An 18722-nucleotide genomic window follows, 5' to 3' on the forward strand; every position below is an offset into this window, starting at 1 on the left:
TTTTACATAAAATTTTTTATTTAGAATAATTAATATTAAAATACAAACGTTTATGGACTAATGTAAAGTATTTATAAACATACGAATATAAAATATATAGGAAACGCCGGTTTGACAGCTTCTTTACATGCATTTTGCCTGCTCTCAGTACCCGTACCGTAAGTGCACGATTACACGCGCAAGAAAAAAGTGCGGCTGGCTTGACCGTGTATTTTAAGGCGCGGCTGGCTTGACCGCAGTAAAAAACACAATAAGGGACAAGGTTAGCCTGCAAAATCAAATGCATTAAATCAGCGTCAATAAGAATAGCACTTTTACATGTGAAAACAATTATGTTATGATTCAGTTAGCCTAATGTTAGTTGTCTAAGATGCAGTTTTTAAAGATTAAAAGTTTTAAAATGAGTTTCGGGTGATCAGCATCACAAGTGTTGGCTAAGGCGTTAGCTACAGAACGAATAGGCTAGCTAGTTACGTTACTTATTGCTCAAATATATGGTAATTGATTTAACTATGATCTGCGCAGCATTTTATACGTGGAGAGACAGTTTATGAATATTAGAAAACTCGTTCTAATTCATTCCCACTCTTATTCGGTGGTAACTTAACCCAACTCCGTGCTTCCTGTAATGAGAGCTGTCAATCAAGGTACAAGGATGTCCCTGTGGGTGTGATTATGATGAAAGTGACCAATCATAACAGAGTCAGTGCCCTCCTTGGTTTCCGCCCCCAAATTGTCAAAAGTCATCTAGACTCGAGGGAGCAGAAATCAGCTGAGCGAGGAGAAATCCACTGCGCGAGCAAAACAGCACTCCGCGAGCAGGATTCCACTGTACAAGCAGAGTTAACCTATGAGAGTATGCCAGGCGCTCGCGCGCAGCTGCCTGTACACCTCTCGGTTGTTGAATTTGTGCGCGAGTACTTTTATCATGCCAGCTGAAGGTTCATTTTTGCGTGTGTGAAATAACATAATGTGCTCGTGAGCATGTCTTACACGCTTATAACTTTTGACTAAAGAATAACGCCATAGACGTCACACATGTGACAGTGTGATGCTGTGTGTCTCTGTGTCTTCAGTCTGTGTTGATTGTGTGACTGACGTCTCTGTAGCGGCTCCTTATTCACCATCAGCTGATCCTGAGGAAACTGGACTGACGTCTAAATACTGAGAGTCCTACAATAAAACACACAGACAGTCACATATGAGACATTACTGCTGTCACATCACATCAGCCAGAGATATTAGTATATTCATATTACAGCCAGAGATAGGAATGAACAACTGATCATAGATTAATAACAGCAACTCTCTCTTTATCACTTACACACAGAGACACTGGAAGAGATGAAATATTCATAGATCAGCCACATCACTGAGTTAAACTCTGAACAGTTTAAAGAGCTGACACTAAAAATTTGACTAAACTTGGATCAATTTAAAAGATTTAAACAATAATATACTCACAGTATAATAATGTCTCCAGTTTATGATGCGGATCATGTTTCAGATCAGAGAGTAACTTCACTCCTGAATCTCCTAGTTTATTATCAGACAGATCCAGGTGTGTCAGGTGTGAGGGGTTTGATCTCAGAGCTGAAGCCAGAGCAGCACAACCTTCATCTGTGACTCCACAATCATACAACCTGCAGAGAACAATGACACACTCTTCACTCTCAGATCAGATCAGTTTAGCTGTGAATAAATCATAAGTACAAACTTAGAGCACAAATCAATATGTCTGATGGATCATTGGACTGAGCTCTAAAATATCCCAGAACACAAAACTTGATTATAACATTCAAAGTCCAATTAAAACAGGATAAAAAAATGTTTTTTTATGCACTGTATCTGTATTTTATATAAATTGTCTGTCTAATACAAAATCTGTCTATATTGTTGACACTATTCACTACACAGCATCTGTGTGTCATATGATCTTACCTCAGTGTCTCCAGTTTACAGCGAGGATCCTCCAGTACAGCAGAAAGCATCTTCACTGAATCTCCTAGTTTATTATCAGACAGATACAGTTCTCTCAGGTGTGAGGGGTTTGATCTCAGAGCTGAAGCCAGAGCAACACAACCTTCATCTGTGACTCCACAATATCTCAACCTGTAGAGAACAATGACACAATGTGAATTGTAGTTAAAATGTCTGTAGTTTGTTATTGACTCTGGTCTCAGAGCAGGAGAGGAGATATAATGACAAGCATTGCCACATACTGATGCTGATAGAATGAGATTTATGCATGTTGATGCTCAATGGTGCTGTTTGAAACTGTCATGTGCTTCAGGACTGAACAAACACACAGAACTGAATGTGAGATATTGTTTCATATTGATATATATATGGATCTGTCTGGAGAAACAGTCACTTTCTTCTCTAATAAACACCTGCAGGAGGACATTTGCTTCACAGGAGCCACATGTTCCCCATTAGATCTCATTTATTAACCCTTGAGATCAAACACATAATTTTTTTCATGTTCAGTTTCATCTGGCAGCTAAACTCAATAGAGATATTCAATGTCTTAATGTACAGTGTAAGAACTACATTTTAGTTTCAGGATTTACAGTAAATGACCATTTTTCCTGATAACAAAGATATGTGACTATCAGAGAGATGATCTTACTCCAGTATCTCCAGTTTACAGCGAGGATCCTCCAGTACAGCAGAAAGCATCTTCACTGAATCTCCTAGTTTATTCCCAGACAGATCCAGTTGTCTCAGGTGTGAGGGGTTTGATCTCAGAGCTGAAGCCAGAGCAGCACAACCTTCATCTGTGACACCACAATCAATCAACCTGTAGAGAACAATGACACAATGTGAATTGCAGTTAAAATGTCTGTAGTTTGTTATTGACTCTGGTCTCAGAGCAGGAGAGGAGATATAATGACAAGCATTGCCACATACTGCTGCTGATAGAATGAGATTTATGCATGTTGATGCTCAATGGAGCTGTTTGAAACTGTCATGTGCTTCAGGACTGAACAGACACACAGAACTGAATGTGAGATATTGTTTCATATTGATATATATATGGATCTGTCTGGAGAAACAGTGACTTGCTCTTCTAATAAACTCCCACAGGAGGACATTTGTTTCACAGAAGCCACATGTTCCCCATTACACCTCATTTATTAACTCTTGAGATCAAACACATAATTTTGTTCATGTTCAGTTTCATCTGGCAGCTAAACTCAATAGGAATGTGTTTAACTCAATAGAGATAGTCAATGTCTTTATGTACAATGTAAGAACTACATTACTCTTAGGATTTACATTAAGACATTTTCCTGATAACAAAGATATGTGACTATCAGAGAGATGATCTTACTCCAGTGTCTCCAGTTTACAGCGAGGATCCTCCAGTACAGCAGAAAGCATCTTCACTGAATCTCCTAGTTTATTCTCAGACAGATCCAGTTCTCTCAGGTGTGAGGGGTTTGATCTCAGAGCTGAAGCCAGAGCAGCACAACCTTCATCTGTGAGACCACAATCAAACAACCTGCAGAGAGATGCACATATATTGAAACAGTTGAAACATGTATGTATTAATTGTGTAAAATTAATATAATTGATGTATTGAGTAAAGTATTTAACCTATCTTTTAACTGGTTTAATGTGTTTACCACTAATCTGCATGTTGGACTGTGAACTGTCAGATTGTTCATGTGTTTTATTATAAGTTTGAGACCAGCTCTTATTATTCCTCTCTGAATTAGTTTGAATGCCTGGAGAAATCTTTCAGTGTCACTGAATAGAAAATACATCAAAATACTGACCACTAAACACTGGACCACATCTGCAGCACTGAACATTTATGAGCTTTTAACTTTGATTTTCTTTATGTTTTACCAGTGAAGTGATTGTTCTCAGTGATACTTACTGAACTGATCTGGATTCTTTAATCACAGGCAGCAGCTTCTGAAGAACTTTCATATTTTCATGTTTATTTTTTCTGTTAACAAATTTATCAAGACGAAACTCATTCAGTTCCTCTTCTGATGTCAACAACACAAAAACTAGAGCTGACCACTGAGATGAAGAGAGTTTGGCTTTCTTTATTTTTCCAGATTTCAGATACTGTTGTATTTCCTCCACTAGTGAACGATCACCCAGTTCATTCAGACAGTGGAACAGATTGATGGATTTCTCTGGAGAGTCAATGGATCTGATCTTCCCCTTGATGTACTTAACTGTTTTCTCATTGCTGTCAGAGCTGCTTCTTTTCAGTGTCATTATTCGTTGTAGAAGAATCTGATGAGACTCCACTGACAAACCCAGAAGGAATCGCAGGAAAAGATCCAGATGTCCATTTCTACTCTGTAGAGCCTCATCCAGAGCTCTCTGATGAAGCTCAGATAATGAAACGCGTTTAAACATGAATAGAAAATGGTCCCTAATTGTAGACCGAAATCTCTGGTCAAACACATTTCTGTTGTAGTTTATAAAGGAGAGGTGCACATATAGAGCTGCTAGATGTTCCTGAATGCTCAGATGAACAAAGCAGAAGACTTTCCCCTGATACAAGCCAAACTCCTCTCTGAAGATCTGAGTGCACAATCCTGAGTACACTGATGCTTCTGTCTCATCAATGCCACACTCTCTCAGGTCTTCCTCATAGAAGATCAGGTTACCTTTCACAAGCTGCTGAAAAGCCACTTTCCCCAGTTTGAGGATCATGTCTTCATCTGTCAGCTTCTTCTCATAGTCCTTCTCATGTTTGATGTTGGTCTGAAGGATCAGGAAGTGTGTGTACATTTGAGTGAGAGTCTTGGGAATCTCTCCACTCTCTGCTGGACTCAACATCTTCTCTAGAACAGCGGCTGAGATCCAGCAGAACACTGGGATGTGGCACATGATGTAGAGGCTCCTGGAGGACTTCAGGTGTGAGATGATCCTGTCGGCCAGACTCTGATCACTGATTCTCTTCCTGAAGTATTCCTCCTTCTGTGGCTCATTGAATCCTCGTACCTCTGTCACTCGATGGACACACTCAGAGGGGATGAGATCAGCTGCTGCTGGTCTGGAGGTGATCCAGATGAGAGCAGAGGGAAGCAGATTCCCCTCAATGAGGTTCATCAGCAGCACGTCCACTGAGGCTGATTCAGATATATTACACAGTTTCACTTTACTCTGAAAGTCCAGAGACAGACGACACTCATCCAGACCATCAAAGATGAACAACACTTTATACTCATCACTGGATATTTCCATTTCTTTAGTTTCAGGGAAAAAGACAAGAAGAAGATCTAAAAGACTGAGTGTTTGGTCCTTCATCAAGTTGATTTCTCTGAAAGGAAGTGGAAATATGAGCTGGACGTCCTGATTCTCTTTCCCTTCAGCCCAGTCCAGGATGAACTTCTGCACAGAGACTGTTTTTCCAATGCCAGCGACTCCCTTTGTCAGCACAGTTCTGATGGCTTTGTCTTGTCCAGGTAAAGGTCTAAAGATGTGATTGCATTTGATGGCTGTGTCCTCTGTTGCTGTTCTCCTGGATTGTGTCTCAATCTGTCTGACCTCATGTTCATTACTGATCTCTCCACTCTCACTCTCTGTGATGTAGAGCTCTGTGTAGATCTTATTCAGGAGTGTTGGCTTTCCCTGCGTCGCTGTTCCCTCATACAGACGACCAAACTTCTTCATCAGATTTGATCTAAACGTGTTGAGGACTTCATACCTGTAAAATTAAAATACTACATTATTACATGAGTTACTGAAGTAAATATACAGAGCAAAATGTCTGTTTAATGAGACTCTGAACATATAAGGTTTATTAAATGTGTCAGTTATTAATAATGTTTTTAAGTAATATGTGGTGAAAAAATAAAATAAAATGAAAAAAAAAAGTTACCTGACACTAGGATTCGTTCTGTCCTGTGGTTGATTCATAATCTGGTCCTTGTTCTTACGGACAGGTTTTCTTTTATCTGAACTGTGTGGCGGGATTGACCTTGAATCAAGAAAGAAACACTCTGATATTGGTGAAATTTTTCTCATTACCTTAAAAACAGACTTTATTAACAATGCAATGGATCAACTGTATATATTATTATTATTAATTACTTAATTGATTAAATAACTCCACTCTGTGCTGTATATCTACTCATAGTCTATATATTTACTATATTATACAGACTTCTGCCCATATTTATTTTTTGTAGTGCTGGATAATTATTAATGGACTGTTAATTATTGACAGCTTCATTTAAAATATCTCCTACTATAATCATATCTTTTACAAAAATGTTGTACATAAACCTTTTTTCATCTCTCTTAAACTTAAATGGTTCTGATATCTTCTGATCAACTGAATTATAACAGAGGGATTAAAAGCACATATTTGAAAAACTGAACTTTCATAAGTGTTTCTCTGTTAAAATATCAGATGAAGAAAATAGGCTAATATGAATACCATAACACCATGGATACTTAATATAAAACTCCATATTATATATGTGTTTATCATAATGTTGTCTGTTAATTAAACCTGAATTACCTGAAGTGTACTGGATACTCCATAGACCGGTCACTCTTCATAGACACACAACTGGGCTCTGGTTCTGATCTCTTCTGATAAACTGAACTATAACAGAGAATACACTGAATTACTGTATGCTATTAATATTAATTTTTGACTAAAAAACACTTGTGATCTCTCTATTTATACTATGTTGATACAAAAAAACATAAAGTGAAGTTTTAACATGATCACTTTAAATAGTTACGATTTCTTCTACTGAACAGATTTAATATTGACATTAATTTTAATAAAGAATCGTTTATTTACAAAACAAAAATCACTTTACTAACTAAAACAATGAAACACGATAACCCTCTTTCATATAAAGGTGATCTAATACAGTCTGTTTGCAAAGTACCTGCATCCTGGAGAAAAATCTTCATCTCTGGATGTTTGTGTGTGATCCATGATGAAGCTGAACAGAGTTTGATCTCTAACATTTACTCTGAGAGGAAATGACAAACAATAGAGATATAGAACGGATCCCGAGATTAGGAGAAACAGGAGAATGACGGTGGCGTTCAGTCAAATACACAATGATAATCTAATGTTCACACAAATGACTAAATGAACCACAAACTACAAGAAACACTAATGAAATATATTTTAATTTAATAAGTATAATTTGCTTTAAATATGAAAAATATTAAAGGACAGATGCCATTAAAGAAAAATATACGGTAACAGTTTACAATAAGGGTACATGAATAATCATGTACTAATGCCTAAATTAATACTTAATTCATCACCTACTAATGATTATTCAAGGAATTAACTAATTATGAACTAACAAAGGGCTATCCTTAACTACAACTGGAGTCATACGGATTCATGGATGAATAACGGCAGCCTTAACTAAATGTTAGTACATGTTTGATAGTTAATGCATTAATTAACATTTATGGGTAAACTTAATCTTTAGGAAAGAATGAGAAATACTCTGGCTTTGAAATTAATTTAAGTTATTTAATACTATCATAATTTGAGCATTTGACATCTTCAGCTTTGTCTTAAACATTATTAGGTGTCAAAGGATTAGTTGATCCTCTTCATCAAGTGTAGAAAATACTAAATACACTAATGACTGATCTTGTCTGTTTTATGTTCTCCTCTTTCCCTTTAAACTCACCTATTGATTTATACACAGAATAATTAAAAATAAAACCCAAAACCCACAAAGAACATTTGTAGAACAATTCCTAAAGAAATGCTCAAACTAGAAAGAGTTCACTCTCCATCCAGACAGAGCCGTGAAGATCCTGCACCTCCGCTCTCTGACTTCTTGAAAATCCACACAGCATCTTGGCACAGCATAACCAGGCTGATATTCACTGTGTTAGTACATGTGTATTTGATAGGAAGTATATCATAAATCATGAGCTGAGTTTAGTGAGTAGTTAACAGTGAATTCATTATGATTGGGCCCTCTCAAGTAAAGTCATGTCAAAATCAACATAAACAAGCCATTAGTTAATGTTAGTGCATGGGTAGTAAATAATAGTTAGTAATGAAGTGACACATTAACAAATCATCAAATTACATACCAAATTCAAATTTTATTTGTCACATACACAGTCATACACAGTATCATATAAAGTGAAATGCTTATATGACTGCTAATAACCCATACATTTTATAAGGAAGTTTCAGTATAGAATGAAAAATAAGATAATTAAACAAATTAGAATATAATAAGATTAACTTTAGTTGTAAAAAGAAATCTGCATTATGTACAAATATACAATAAAAAAACAACCGTAAAATATTAGAAATAGGAATAGAATATAATAAATATTTAAAAAAATGAAATGTGCAATTATGGGCAAGACAATGTGCAGATGAATAAATATTAAACATTAAACATGCAGTAAGAGTGTCCTCCTTGTACATTTACACCACCAGTACAACTAACAATTTACATAATTTCACATAAATGGACTCAAAAGAAAGTCCAAACATAATGTTACCTCTAAAGACACACAGAAGGTCAAATATTTTATGTCCAGAAGCTCAAAACCATGCTGTTATTTAATATGCCTAACTTTCCACACAAAAGAAATGCAGATGCAGATGCAGATGCAGATGCAAACATAACTTTGATTTGGTTTACAAAAGCAGACGACATTAAATTAAAATGGCATTAGCGAAACAAACCTTGGGTTACGCACCGAGCGAGTGCCTAGAGTGCGCCACTAATGAGTGTCCCTCCAGAAACAACCTTACATACTGTAGTTCCGTTTATTTGAAATGGTTTAATTATTGATCATTGAAAGTATTAGCTATTGGTTTATTTTCTAATTTTGGTTTAATATATCTGTCTAATTAATGGCACTAATACTACTACTAACACAGTGAGTATCAGCTGGTTATGCTGTGCCAAGATGCCGTGTGGATTTTCAAGAAGTCAGAGAGCGGAGGTGCAGGATCTTCACGGCTCTGTCTGGATGGAGAGTGAACTCTTTCTAGTTTGAGCATTTCTTTAGGAATTGTTCTACAAATGTTCTTAGTGGGTTTTGGGTTTTATTTTTAATTATTCTGTGTATAAATCAATAGGGTGAGTTTAAAGGGAAAGAGGAGAACATAAAACAGACAAGATCAGGCATTAGTGTATTTAGTATTTTCTACACTTGATGAAGAGGATCAACTAATCCTTTGACACCTAATAATGTTTAAGACAAAGCTGAAGATGTCAAATGCTCAAATTATGATAGTATTAAATAACTTAAATTAATTTCAAAGCCAGAGTATTTCTCATTCTTTCCTAAAGATTTAGTTTACCCATAAATGTTAATTAATACATTAACTATCAAACATGTACTAACATGTAGTTAAGGCTGCCGTTATTCATCCATGAATCCGTATGACTCCAGTTGTAGTTAAGGATAGCCCTTCGTTAGTTCATAATTAGTTAATTCCTTGAATAATCATTAGTAGGTGATGAATTAAGTATTAATTTAGGCATTAGTACATGATTATTCATGTACCCTTATTGTAAACTGTTACCAAATATACAAATGCGTTAGCTATTTACTTACTTTCACTTTTTGTTTCTGACGCTAAATGCAAGGAAGACGTCACGTTACGCGCGCGATCTCGAGTCTCATCCACGCCGCGGCGCGCGTTTAGTCTTATTACCTCAATAGATAATCAAAAAACGTTCACTTGATATAATGTTAGGATATTCCTTAGATATTGGCATATAGTGCATAAGCGCCACTGTAGGATGGGGGGGGGGGGATTATTCGCCCTCAAAGTCAATATACATTAAGTTGTTACTGTGGACTGCGTAGACAAAAGTGATGTAGAAATATTCACTATGAAGCTTACACATGATGTACATGAGAGAAAATATATTTCACAGAAATGATCTAATTTTCAGCAGTAATGAAAAAAGTGTTTAATTTGGTATGTAGAACATCATTGTAAATTAATATATGGGTAGTTTAGGCAGTCAAAATGCTTATTTTTAAAAGACAAAAAAGAAGAAATGCTTATATTTATGTAGTGGGAAGTCTGATCTTTGAGAAAACAAGAAAAGGTGACTTACTTTCATTGTTTGTTTGTTTTTTAACTACATTTTTCTGAACGGTGCCATAAATTTGTTCTATGGTGTGACATAGCACATATTAAAATAAAATAAAAAAAACTCTTAAGAATATCTAAATATCATGAGAGTGTTAGGGTTATGGACTTCTGTTCCATGTTTTTGCTCCAGCCTTAGTTCTTAGTTCCTGTCTTTCCTTTTATGGTCTGTTTCCTGTCCTTGTTTAGTTTGTTAATTAGCCCCACACCTGTTTCTGATCTCTCTCTGATTATGTTCCTTATTTTGCTCCACTATTTATACTCCTTTCTGGTCAGTCTTCTGTTGTCTGGTCACAGTTACATTTACTTTGTGTTTCCTCTGTTATGCCTCTATATGTGACCATGGACCACAAAACCAGTCTTAAGGTTAAATTTTACAAAACTGAGAAAATCACCTTTAAAGTTGTCCAAATTAAGTTCTTAACAATGCATATTACTAATCAAAAATTACATTTTGATAGTTTTACAGTAGGAGTTTAACAAAAAATCTTCATAGAACATGATATTTACTTAATTTCCTAACTTCCTAATGATTTTTGACATAAAAGAAAAATCAATAATTTTGACCCATACAATGTATTTTTGGCTATTGCTGCAAATATACTCCAGCGACTTAAGACTGGTTTTGTGCTCCAGGGTCACATATGTTTTTTAAATTAAGAGGTCTGGATTACCTGTCTCCATCATCCCTACAAAACTGTGACAGAGAGACATTTATCTTCATTGTTAGATACTTATTTTCATGTAGTGTTATTTGTTTTATATGAAATTATAATTAACATAATAATTTTTTTCACCATGACTTTTTGGACAAACTTACCTGTTATCTGTTAAAACTGCTGAAATGATGCCCTTTCAGGATGAATGATGATTATATCTCCCCTATTGCAATACTCAACTGTTTTTAAGATGTTTGGAGATAAAAACAAATCTGTGGTTCATTCATGCGTCACACCATGAGACATCACACTAAAGGACACAAATGGTATTTAATAAAGTATGTCTATTTAAATATGAACATGTCAAAGGAGAAAGAATGTTTAGTTTTGATATAAACAATATCAACATGTTTTTTTTTATTTCAAACTGAGTTTGTGGGGTAAAATTTGGCTTAATTCCTGTCCTTATCAAATCAAATCTCCTTATCAAATGTTTTCTAACTAATTGTTTGATCAAATTATTTTGACTTTGTATTTAAAATTACCTCAAGTTGACATCAAGTAGCTAGTTAGTTAAACAGTTACCATTAATTAAAACCCAAATAGCAAGATGTCTGTTAAATATGACTTTATCTGGAAAGCATCTGATATGTACGAACATCTATAGAATCCATCAAAGATAAAAAAAAATTGTTTGAAAGGATTAATACTACATGCCAAGATACAAGCAATATTCATTTATTCTTACGAAGTGCAAAAAAAGTGCTTGGTGCATGTTAAAATCAAATGTTTTGATCATGCAGGACCTTCCTCAGTGTTCATGTATTATTGAAACTCTTCATTTTTCTATTCAATTCCTCATATATCAACACACGTGTATCTAATCAGTTCAATTAATGAATTAGTAATGGACCATTTAATTCATTAGCAATTTACAAATATATCCAGAAGAAATACAGAAAGATACAAAATAAAACAAATAAATACATTTAAAAAACGCTAAATCAAAAATACAGAAATTATAAATGAAAATCTCCATACAATCCATTGTTCTATAATTGAACAACAAATGAAAAAATAATAATAATCATAATTTCCATTACAGATTTGTATGGCAATGCATTGGAAGTACCATATCTATTCCACAAAATGACAGTCATTAACTGAATGATTTAACTCTGTGAAATGCCAAACAATGTCTACATGGAAAAAATCTCATTGGCCCTTTGATTATTTCTGGATGCATTTCAGATGCAGCTGAATTGTGTATCGTGCACCAAATGATCTTGTTAGTTGTTAGAGGTCCATTATTGTGTACAAACATCTGACAGACATCTGTAAGATATCAGTTCTAAATCATAAACATCTTAAAGACATCCAATAGACGTCTATTTGACATCTGATAGGAAGTTGTATTGCAGATGAGCAAACACTCTAAAAAAATACATCTTGCAGACGTAAATGCAGACGTCAAATAGACGTCTCTGGGATGTATGTGTGCTATCAACTAAATATTTTTTAAATTGGTGATTATAATTTTGTAATTCATAATTATTGATTGTATTCTAACTTCCTGTGCTATTTGGCAGTCAATTTTTTAAAAGTGCCATAGAATGCATTGATAAAATATTTTAAATTGTTCTCTGATATCTACATAGAAGATATATGGGATAGGAAAGGGCAAAAATTCTCCAGAAACGGTCCATTTACAATCCTAGGATTTGTCCCTAGAATTAAATGCTCTGTTATTGCCTTATTTGGAAGGTTCTTGAATAATAATGAGGAGCCCTGCTCTGATTGGCTGTTTCACAGAGCGGCTCGACTCCACTTCTGATGATTGGGTGATGCAAATGTTTGGGCCGTAACTATTAATGATCCTGAGACTATTGCGTAATAGTCTGTGTTATGTTCGGATTAGCCTATATTTCAGGGGTCTTTGATCAACAGCAGATTTATAGAAGAAGTAGGAAATGATGGTGTTTGAGACTCACAGTAGGTCATGTCCATGTGATGTACACAACTGTTATTATTCAACTATGTCAAGGTAAACACAGTTTTCCATTCTATGGCACCTTTAAGAAAATTAATTTGTCAGACTTGATGTTATTTTCGGCACCTGTGGGGCAAAATGTCTTTACTTGAGTAAAAGTAAGAAAGTACTAGATTTCTAATGTAATTAATTATTAAATTATATTTAATGTGAAATGCAGTAAAAAGTACAATATTATCCTTTGAAATGTTGTGAAGTAAAATTTTCTAAAAAAAAAAAAAAATGTAATCCTTGTGCGACCTTATGGACATTTTTGTCCATTTCAGTTTTGTTTTTTGTTATAAGTGTGTCTGTGTTAATGCCAACTGCATCAATTTTGGCTCAGGTGTTTATTTTCATTCAAATTTTAATATTTCACCCTCATTTCCATTAAAAAAAATAAGTTTTACCCTCCGTACAAAAAATACTCACAGAAACTTAAGGACAAAAATGTCCAGATTGAAACTTATTAAAACTGCAACTTTTTAATCCAGAGCCATTTGACTATAAAACGATGCAATATTTGCTAATAGACATTCATTCTGTCTGCAAGGCTTCAAATTTTACATTTTTACAGTTTTTTTACTAGATTGTGCCTTTTTTTTTAAATTTGGCATATTTTCTTTTTTTAACTCTAACACTACATAAAACATATAAATGCCTCAAAATTAATGTTGTTGTACTTCATTGACACACCCAAGAATCTAATAAGCATAGGATAAATTTTTGCTTAGCATTTAGTATATGGAAATTAACTACTATTTTATATTTTTTAACAAAAAACACCTGTGGCTTTATGCAAACAAACCAGCATTTAAAGGGTTACAATTCTGAAAATGAATGTTTGGTATCTATGGATAGAACAGATGCTGGTTAAAAAATTCACATCATTGAAAGTGGAAAAAAATATTAATATTTATGGCAGTTTTTGGACATGGACATTTTTGTCCTTTTTGCACCTATGTGTAACTTTTTTTTTTTTTTGACGCACAAGGGTTAAGTATTCAAATCTTAGATGTTTAGTAAAATCCTTGTATTTTCTATTAAAGCCCACAATAATATTTAAAATATCAGTAAGCTTAATGTATTTAAAATCATCATTTAGTGGGTACTTGCAGATAAGAGGTGGCTGTCCTGAACCCTAACCCCAACATTTTATCTTAGGAAAATTATATTTAAATATTTTGTCTTTTTTTCCATTGTTTTTTTTTTTTTAAAGTTTCCCTTTTATTATTTAAAAAAATAAGTTAAAAACTTTTACATTTTCTTTGTAATTTATGAAACTATTAAAAAAAAAAAAAGTGCCCTGTATTTTCATGTCATGCATAGATTGCAAGATTGACCCAATCATCTTCAGTCCAAGGTTTTTGACCGCCCAAAATGTTTTAACTTTTGAACAGTTTGACCAAAAATCATAAGATCCCTTTGAGACCGAAAAAACAATCTTTAGTGCTCCTTTTGCTATTGTTAAGTAATTAAATAAAGACTAATAACACTATTTTCGACATCCTTAAAATCTTATGTATGTCTTAAGAAATGCAGTATTAATATATGTCTGTGTTGTAGGACAAGTCACAAACAGCTGAGCTCTGGGAGAAGCTGAATTTTGGCAATAAAGACCAAAATGTGAAATTCCGCAAACTTATGGGCATCAAAGTAAGTGTTCTCCTCTATTAAATATAGTCTTTTAAACTTCATTAAAAATGTTCTTAATTATGTAAACTGGAGAGAAATCTCATTTTAATATAGAAATGTTCTTTAATTGCTGTTTTTATTTTTACAGTTTTTTTTATTAATATTTTGAGTTAGCTTTTAATTTTCAGTGATTTTTTTTTTTTTTTTTTTTTTAGTGGTAGTTTTAATAATGAGCCTAATTTCAGTTGTAGTTTTTATTTCCAGTTAGTAATTTCAATGCTTCAACTTTAACATTTCCATTTGTTGTTTAGTTTGTTTTTCATCTGATATCTATGTCACGATCAGAGATGTTTTAATGGTTGTGTGTAATGATGCTAACCCTGTTGTGTTGAGCGTAGGGTGAAGAAGAAGGCTGTTCATCAGGAGCTGCTAATGAAGAAGGTCTGAAAACCTTGCAGCAGCAGGAAGAGATGTTCCGTAATCTGGACGTTCAGTATGAAATGGCCCGATCGCAGACGCACACACAGAGGGGAATGGGTCTGGGCTTCTCCTCCTCGTTCTCCTCCAGGGGCATGGATGCCGTCTGAACACTCTGTGTTTGTGCTTCTGGTTTCTGTCAGTTCTGGCTGTAAAGCTGGTTTGTACGTGCTTGTAGAGGATGCTGGTGCATTAGCTGCATGTATGATTCATCAGACCTGTCATTTTATTCACATGTAAATACAGTCGATTGCTCAAACGCGTATCGTCGCTTGGTCTCTGAAACTTGTTTCATATTGTAAAGCTTTGGTTTGGGATTCAGGAGGGAAGTGTGGTTGTATATTTCACTGTGTTTGTACTCAAACTGTCTGATGCCAGAGATTCCTGATATATCACTGACCAAGGCGTAACAGGGGCTATGATATATTGTGAATGCTTTATGCTTTTAATAAAATGGTTACGACGTAAAAAATATATTAAGGACGCAAATTAACCTGGAAGACATTTCCTCAGTTTCAGATGGGAAATGACAACAAAAAAAGCAACATTTCACATTTAGATCATACTTTTTTGTACAAATGTACATCTGATTATTTATAATACTAAAACACTTTGTCTTGTTTCCAGCCAAAATATCTAAAAATTCTTAAATCAAGAAGGCTTTTCTAGACCAATAAAAATAATTTTCTTGTTTTCAGAAAAAACAAGTCAAAATGAAGTGAGTTTTTGCTTAGAACAAGTGAAATAATCTGCCAATGGGGTAAGAAAAAAGATCTTATTTCAAACAGAAAACAAGATTATTTTTCTTACACTATTGGCAGATTATTTTGCTTGTTTCAAGAAAAAACACTGAAGTTGACTTGCTTTTTCTGAAAACAAGACAATCATTGTTACTTGTCTAGAAAATCCTTCTTGATTAAAGAATTTTAAGATATTTTGGCTGGAAACAAGACAAAAAAAATCTAAGTAAGAAAAGCAGTTTTTGCAGTGGAGAAACTGAAAAGTGTTTCTAAGTTTAAAAAGACCAGTAGCTTGTAGAGGTCAACAATTTAGTAATGGGTCTAAACACAAAACATTTTGACCCAAAATATAATGTCTGAATTTAAATCTATAAAATATAATAATGAGTAGATTGGCTGATCATTAAATGCTACCTTAATATAATGCATTGTAAGCATACAATTGTCACGTATCTGGTCTATCTCGTCATGAACTCTAGCACACACATTCTGGACTGCAAACCCCATAAGCCACTGCACCAATCACTGCACACAGCTGCTCCTCGTTTCCCACTGAACTGATTGCTGCATACACCTGTTTATCATTTACCCACATGCATTTAAGCCACTCACACACACAGCCACCTTGCGAAGTCTTATTGTTCCTATGGTCGTAATTCTAAGCGTTTATCTCTGTGTTGGTTTCTCTGTGTATGACTCTGGACTGTGTACCCCGTTGACGATTCCTGCTACCTGCCATTGCGACCATTGCCTGTCTATTGAACTGTTTCCCGGATTACCTACGTTGTTCCTGTTTTCTGGTGATTATTCTGGCCTGTTGACGATTCTAATAAATGCTGCAAATGGATCCGCACGTCTCAGTCTGACTCCTTGTGACAACAATATAGTGTGCACTTTATTTTGGTGTATAACTGGCCATACTTTGTACACTTGGTATATTTGCCTGACAGTGTTTGTTCTAATCAAAGTCCGAAATCAAATGTAAAAATATCCTCTTCAAACCAAAGTGCCTTTTTCAAATATTAATGAAATGTAAAATATATTTAAAATTTTATTTCTACAATTTTTACACGACAAAGTGAGTTCATAATCTGTTTCGCATGTAATAGTAATTTCACAATAGTGTTAAGAATTCTAGACTAATTTGACTTTCAGTGCAGTTAATTTTTGGCTCTTTTGCAATTTCCTTTGGTATATACACTGCAAAAAATGCTTTTCTTAGATTTTTTTTTTGTCTTCTATCCAAAATATTAAGGATTTTCCAGACTAATAAAAATGGTCTTGTTTTCAGAAAAATAAAAAAATGAAGTGCGCTTTTGTACTTATGATTTATTCATAAGTAATTTGTTTTTACCCCATTGGCAGATTATTTTAAGCAAAAACTCACTTTTTTTTTTTTTTTGGAAACAAGAAATTTTCTCATCCAGAAAATCTTGATGTAAGTATTTTTTAGGTATTTTGGCTGGCTATTTTGCTACTGGAAACAAGTAAGAAAACCATTTTTTTTTTGTTGCATAGTAATTATAGGACATCCCTAATCTTTCTTGTGACCGGTTTATCCAAAAACAACCCTTCCTGCACGGTTTAATGATCCAGCTGCCTCTCAGCCATTCCAGAAGGTCTTTTCTGAACACCACGCAAACAGCAAGGGTGCGATAGTGTCTGTACCTCCTACAATGCTTGGCCTTCTTTCAAGGAGCAGACCTAAAGCACTCTGGACTCTCAGATCCTAGATTCTATTTTATTTACCAAAGTAGTAGAGATCTCAGACTTGTAGAATGGATCCAAAACCCCACCATTTTGGCTCATCGAGGGTAGCAAAGTTGAAAGCCAACTGAATGGCATGGCATCTGTATTATGTCTGATCTATATCCAGATTTAATGACACTTGACACAGACAGACAACAGGACATTCTGAGGAGGACACACAACAGATTGCATGATATTTTGCGCATATAGGGGACGCCACGACTGAAAATCATATCTGCACAACAGTCTGATCGAGGAAAATGAAGTAGGTGGCAGACCATTTAAAGAGTTAAAAACAAGTGACAGTATTTTACATTCAACTGTATAACGCACTGGGAACCGATTAAGAGACATTAAGTTTGGAGTAGTATGTTCACATTAGCAGACTCCTGTTAAAAATCTTGCTGCAGCATTTTAGACCATTTGAAGAGACCATTGCTAGAGAACTGGGGTGCTTATATCCCAGTGACTGCAGCATGTGGATATATCTGTATTTCATTTGTATTATTTTATCATGTTATTGATATTAATACATTTCACAAATGAATAGCAAACAAAATATCACAGTTTCAAAGATTTTGGTCAGGCTTATTTTATTATTGTGATGCTCTGCTGCTCTCTTGCACCCTTAAACCTAACTAAACCACCGCTTCAACACCTTTAACTTGTCTCAACACACCTGCTGGATGTTTCTAGTTTGCATAGTAAGATCTTGATTAGCTGGTTCAGGTGCGTCTAACTGGGGTTGGAGCTAAACTCTGGAGGACACTGGCTCTCCAGGACCAAGTTTGGGCACCAGTGCATTACAACATGAGAAGTATATCGTATCAGTCAGCGAATTTTGTAAATACAAGTAAAGACATCTAATATAAATTTTACTGTATAGTTTTGGAGAATATTAGAAATAAAATCACTCTAAACTACAAAATAAGTCCTATAGCACTTGCACTGTATCCCATTGTCCAACACTCATAAAACATGTTCCTCTATAGGTTAGCTTAATCTTTCACTCCATCTATCAGGACTCATTGTTTTTCTCCAAAACTATACAGTAAAATGTCTTGAAAATAACTACACTGATAGTCAGGGTCACTCTGAATACAGATGGAGTGAAGGAATGAGCTAACCTATAGAGGAATATTTTTTATGAGTATTTAAATAGATGGAAATAATCCAAGTGCTAGGACTTATGTTGTTTTGTATGAGCTAACATAAGGAAATTATACAAGTGCAAGTATGTTTGGGATGATTTTGCCTTTAATTTTCACTGAAACTGTACAGTAAAATGACTTGAAATTAATACACTGATAGCCAGGATCACTTTG

At 34.6% G+C, this 18722-nt stretch overlaps 1 protein-coding gene and 1 long non-coding RNA gene across 2 annotated transcripts; one reads left to right on the forward strand and one right to left on the reverse strand.

The window, feature by feature from the left end:
• Positions 1–33: 33 nt before the first annotated feature.
• On the reverse strand, positions 34–6934 carry LOC141334386 (NACHT, LRR and PYD domains-containing protein 3-like). Its single transcript, XM_073839447.1, has 9 exons — positions 6885–6934; positions 6503–6589; positions 5858–5956; positions 3890–5683; positions 3338–3508; positions 2633–2803; positions 1942–2112; positions 1465–1643; positions 34–1173 (listed from the first exon to the last, which is right to left on the reverse strand). Coding segments are annotated over exons 1-9 (2724 nt in total). The 3' UTR covers positions 34–1171.
• Positions 6935–14314: 7380 nt separating this feature from the next.
• Positions 14315–15167, forward strand: LOC141334336 (uncharacterized). The gene is made up of 2 exons (XR_012355543.1): positions 14315–14452; positions 14830–15167. It is a non-coding gene; the product is annotated as an uncharacterized lncRNA (long non-coding RNA).
• The last annotated feature ends 3555 nt before the right edge of the window (positions 15168–18722 follow it).

The sequence above is a fragment of the Garra rufa genome, chromosome 5, assembly GCF_049309525.1.
Source record: "Garra rufa chromosome 5, GarRuf1.0, whole genome shotgun sequence".
Taxonomy (NCBI): domain Eukaryota; kingdom Metazoa; phylum Chordata; class Actinopteri; order Cypriniformes; family Cyprinidae; genus Garra; species Garra rufa.

Excerpts from the sequence above, each read along its gene's own strand:
- LOC141334386 (XM_073839447.1), bottom strand. The coding sequence starts at position 6,934 with ATGGATCACACACAAACATCCAGAGATGAAGATTTTTCTCCAGGATGC. Across the intron at positions 6,590-6,884 it reads GATTTTTCTCCAGGATGCAG|TTCAGTTTATCAGAAGAGAT; the intron begins GTACTTTGCAAA and ends TCTCTGTTATAG. Across the intron at positions 3,509-3,889 it reads AAAGAATCCAGATCAGTTCA|GTTGTTTGATTGTGGTCTCA; the intron begins GTAAGTATCACT and ends ATCTCTCTGCAG.